The sequence below is a fragment of the Trifolium pratense genome, linkage group LG2 (genome assembly GCF_020283565.1).
Source record: "Trifolium pratense cultivar HEN17-A07 linkage group LG2, ARS_RC_1.1, whole genome shotgun sequence".
NCBI lineage: Eukaryota > Viridiplantae > Streptophyta > Magnoliopsida > Fabales > Fabaceae > Trifolium > Trifolium pratense.
The window spans coordinates 20517325-20522219 of NC_060060.1; the positions used below are offsets into that span (position 1 = coordinate 20517325).

The window sequence follows — 4895 nt, forward strand, 5'->3', positions numbered from 1 at the left end:
CGTTGCTCCCAACGTTCGTCAATAAATCAACCAATTTAAAAAAACTAATATTACAATATTAACCCTACTTACCGTTACCAACAAACTCACTCACTCGCTCACTCTTCATCTTCTTCACCAAGCTTATTCTTTCTTCTTCACACACAATTCTTGAAACCCTAAAATAGCAACAAAAAAATTCCCAAAATTAATCTTCAATTCATCTCCAAAAATGGCAACACTCGCACCTGGAATTCTCCTAAAGCTTCTAAACGGAATAAACACCGGCGTTAGACCAACAAGCGAGCATCGTAATTCACTCTTACAAGTCACCGACATCGTCCCCGCCGATCTCGATGAAAAAAGTCTCTTCCCAAAACAAGGCTTTTATATCAAAGTTTCCGATTCTTCGCATTCGATTTACGTTACTCTTCCTTCCGATCAACATGATTATGTTCTGAGTAATAAAATGCAATTAGGTCAATTTATCTATGTTGATAGATTAGAACCCGGTTCCCCTGTTCCGGTTCTTAAAGGTGCTAAACCGTTACCTGGTAGACACCCTTTCATTGGTACACCTGAGCCTCTATTGGGCCTAAGAGATAGTAAAACCCAAGCCCAAGCCCAGCCCAGTTCGGTTAGAGGCTCTTGGGGTACAGGGAGGAAGATGAAGAAGAATGATGATGATGGTGGTGGTGGTGATGTTTTTCCGCGTTCGCCTATGGTTTTTAAACCGGTTAATTTGGATTTTGATCAGTGTACACCAATTAGAGGAAGGAGCAATGTTGGAATTGGAAAAGATGGAACTCCTATTAGGTGTTCTGTGAGTGGAGGGCTTTTTGGTAAAATGAATGATGCAAAAGGTGAAAGTCCTGCATTGCTTAGGAAAAGTTGTGTTGTTGGTTCTTCTAATACAAAGATTACAAGAAGTAGAAGTGTTTCTGAAAGAGAGAATAGGATTCCTATGAGTCCCTTCATGTCAAATGTAGGTACATTGTTCCTTCTTCAATTTTATTTAGTTTGTGGTGATTATTAATTAATTACTAATGTTTAGTATTTAGGCAAGTTTTTAATTATGTCTTTGGCCTTGAAATGAGTGTAATCGAGGTTGTATCCAATGTATTTGACTTTGATTGCATTTGTTATGTGTTATGTTGGTGCGACTAATCGATTGTAATCGAGGTTGTATCAGCCATGTAGCATTGACATGTGTGGTTACATTTAAAGTAATTAATTTTCTCAAATTATTTCTATTGCTAACGTGTTCGTGTGTGCTTGTGTGTTCGATGGTTGTGTCTTGTGATTTGATATGTTTGTGTGACTAAACAATTGTAATCGATGCTTTTCCGGCCTCAAAATGAGTGTAGTTGAGGTTGTATCAAATGTACTCTGACTACAATTGTGATTTGTTATGCTTGTGCCGCTAATTGATTGTAATTGAGGTTGTATATTAGCTGTATTTGACTTTGAGTGCAATTCTGCATGGTATCTAGGATTCTAATATGACATCTTTTAATTACATATTGTGTGTTTACTGTGCATCAAGTTTCTGAGTTTGTTTGTTTGATTAATTGTGCAAAATAGCAGGAAAAGAAAGGCGGTACTCCGCCACCACGGCTAAGACACGCAAGAGTGGCAAGTTCTGCCAGTGTTACCCGAGGAGATGCTCACAAAGAGGACTCAAGTATCACCTCTCAACATAAATCTCAGTCTACTACTAATTCGGCTTTTGATGATTGCAACAATCTTAGTCTCCCCATGAATTTACCAGCAAAATTAAGCTCCTTGGGGAAGGTACATTTTTTGCAAAAGCTATACTTTGAACTTGTTTCTACTTTCTTGCTATGTATGTCAAATGCAGATGGCATCACCTAAATTTTGGTGGCATGATATCACGGCCATATCATGGTGGCTGAACTATTTATTAAAATTCTGTTCTTTTTATACAATATTCATATAACATGTAATTTTATGTTGTATGACAGGAAGCTGTGCAGCAAAGAGAAGTGGCTCAAAAGCTTGCCCTTCAAGCATTAAGAGATGCTTCAGCTACCGAGACAGTAGTTCGATCGCTAAAGTAAATATTCCTTTTTCAATTTTATTTTTGGTCTAGCCTTGACTTTTTATATTTGTTTTAGCTACTAGAGGAAACTAGCAACTAATTAACTTTATTTTTGGTGCTTCCTTTCAGGATGTTTTCAAATTTAGCAAAATCAGCTCGAGCCGATGCACCTGCCACAGGTTTTGAACGGTTTTTGGAATTTCATAATGATATTGTACAAGCAGTTAGTGCAATGACGTCAGTGCAAGCAGCTACTTCAGCTTCAGAATTGGCTTCAAAATCAGATAAACAAGTTGAAGAAGACCAGGTTTTACATGAGGTTATGCAAAATTCCATGGACCAATCAGGAAACTCTATCGAAGCAAACACGTCAAAAAGAAGGTGTGTCAATAAAGCAAAAATGGGAAAGATGCTGAGATCATCAAGTACAAATCAAAAGGAGAATTTGGAGAAGAAAGGTTCTACCTTGGAACCTATTGTTGAAAATGATGAGAATAAGAAACCAGTATCTTGCAGCTTAAGCAACACAATTAAGTTGGGAAAGCAGATTGAAACAGAAGCTGGGAATTGGTTTATGGAGTTCATTGAGAAGGCATTGGAAGTGGGTTTGAAGAAAACAAAGGAAGCGACAAATGTTGATGTTCGTAAAGTTCCTCAGGCTCTTTTACTTAAAGTTATGAACTGGGTTGAGGTAGAACAATACCATAGTAACAAGAGGCCTAGCCACCCTAAAGCAGCACAGATTGCTCGAAAGTTAAGAATAAAGATTAAGAATCCTTGATACTTTTGTTCAAATGGTGATGAACTATTTTAAAGTTACGTGTGTGAATTGTGTTTGGAATAACTGTTGTGAGAAATCAATCATAGTAAATGTCATTAACTTAAATGTCACGAGCCACTTTGAGTTTTTCATAGTTTATTTTATTTTTAATATTCGATTCATATAATGTATTGTTTGGTTAGAATTGAATAATTCGTATTCATATATAACATTGTTTTACTTGAATACCACTGAGATTAGTACTTTTTTTGCCTTATCCTGTGTGATGATCAATGAAAATGGGAATTGAATTACACTTCCCTTTTTACTTTTCATTCTTTATACATGACTTTGTTTATTATGCAGATTGGTGAGTAGACAATTAATACTCAGTTGAATAGAATATGTGTTGTCAATGCTTGCATATTAATGGGAATGGTTGCTTATCTTGCATGTAATCAAAAGGTCACAGATTAGACTTGTGGAACCAGCTTCTTGATGTTATTAAAAAAATTACCAGGTATACACTTTTTAAATTGTCTTCTCTATTTACTCCTTATCAGTTGTGAGATTGTTAGTGCTAAGCAAGCAATCATGGGGTCATGCCATTATTTCAAGGCATATTCTGGTGTTGTTAATGGTTCCACATGGTAATTCTGGATAAAATAAGTCCATAATGATTTTCTGCTTTTAATCTCATACTTGTTTCATTTTTAGTTTTGAATGACTTAAAATAATAATAAAAACTGAGGATAGTTTAACACTTTCCTCTTGTTAGAATGTTACATTGGTGCACCTACTATTGTGTTCTTCACTCTTGAAGAAAACTAACTTTCATGATGGAATACAAAATATTGTCTCTGGTGTTGGTTATTACTTATACACATATTTGGTATCACCGTGGGTTGGATTTTGTTGAAACTACAAAGTGTAGATTTTACAAAATCACGGTGGTTTGCCGTGATTTTGTCAAACTCACCTCAATACCAAACTACGGACGTACCTTTTTGTTTTAAAAACCTGCAATAAAGGCTGAAAATAATTAGAATTTCAACTCTTACCTATTGTGTTTTATTATACTTTACTTGCTAAATATTTTTTAGACTGTTGAGCATTTAACAGTCTTGGCATTGTCCTATAAACATGTGTTCACAGTTCACTTCAGATGCTAATATTTAGATAATAGACACATAGAAATGTTCTTAAACAGGTATCTATTTTTCAATAGTCAAAAAAGAGTTTCAAACTTTTTATTCCGGTGAACTTAAAGTTATTGGATAATATTTCTTGTCTAAACCAGGAAACATTAGCAGAAAACATATAACCAATTATAAATTACATATGTTGAAAGAATTAGGATGTTGCAACAAAATTCTTCATTTAAGCTGTTTGGTAAGCCTGTGACTGAAACAAATCCAATCAGAGGCTCTAAATTCATTTTCAGTACAACTTGTTAAACTAATTACAACTTAGAGTTAGAAACAAAAATGGTAAATTCGAAGAGGGGTCCATGTTGTTGTTGCACCTAACCAGTAACCACAAGTTTGTTTTGGCATCTTCCTCTCTAACAAGGACCTTAACCTAGTTTGTGATTATAAATATGAACAAAAATCGTAGCAAAAGGAGAATCTTGAGCTCATCTATTTTTACTTCATACATCTGCTATAACCCACAATCTTCAAACAACCATGAGTTCCTACATATACCAGAAGCCATCATACTCTTGCTTGAAGAATATGAGTGATTTCACTCATCATAAATTCATTCAACTATATTTCAGTATTCAAATACATGCCGAAATCCTTAGGTCGGACGCCATGATCGACCGGGGTTCAAACCCCGCAGGGCCGGCCCAACACTATATGAGGCTTAAAGCAAACTTTGAATTGGGACCTTTTATACTCTAAAAAAAAAATAATTATAATATTTTTTAAAAATTTACTTTTCGAGCTTTTTGAGATGCAAAATCATTTATTAAACTATTATAATCAATTTCAGTTAACATTTCTTTTTCTATCGCTAATAAAGCCAATCCATTTAATCTTTGTTGAGACATTGTTGATCTTAGATAAGATTTTATTAATTTTAATTTTG

General features: G+C 34.8%; 1 protein-coding gene across 2 annotated transcripts; it reads left to right on the forward strand.

Annotated features, from left to right (window-relative positions):
* LOC123911114 lies at positions 1–3145 on the forward strand. 2 transcript variants are annotated; one of them, XM_045962467.1, is made up of 4 exons: positions 1–964; positions 1567–1773; positions 1965–2056; positions 2171–3112. In XM_045962467.1, the coding sequence occupies exons 1-4, from the start codon at positions 212–214 to the stop codon at positions 2820–2822; spliced, it is 1704 nt and encodes a 567-aa protein (XP_045818423.1). In that variant the 5' UTR covers positions 1–211; the 3' UTR covers positions 2823–3112. The 2 variants fall into 2 exon arrangements, with proteins under 2 accessions (XP_045818423.1, XP_045818422.1); XM_045962466.1 differs by having other exon boundaries at positions 3–964; positions 1564–1773; positions 2171–3145.
* Positions 3146–4895: the final 1750 nt, after the last annotated feature.

What these genes read in the sequence shown, in the direction of transcription:
- LOC123911114 (XM_045962466.1), top strand. Translation starts at nt 212, where the DNA reads ATGGCAACACTCGCACCTGGAATTCTCCTAAAGCTTCTAAACGGAATA. An exon ending in AATTAAGCTCCTTGGGGAAG is followed by an intron (nt 1,774 to 1,964) that starts GTACATTTTTTG and finishes GTTGTATGACAG; the next exon opens with GAAGCTGTGCAGCAAAGAGA. An exon ending in ACAGTAGTTCGATCGCTAAA is followed by an intron (nt 2,057 to 2,170) that starts GTAAATATTCCT and finishes GCTTCCTTTCAG; the next exon opens with GATGTTTTCAAATTTAGCAA.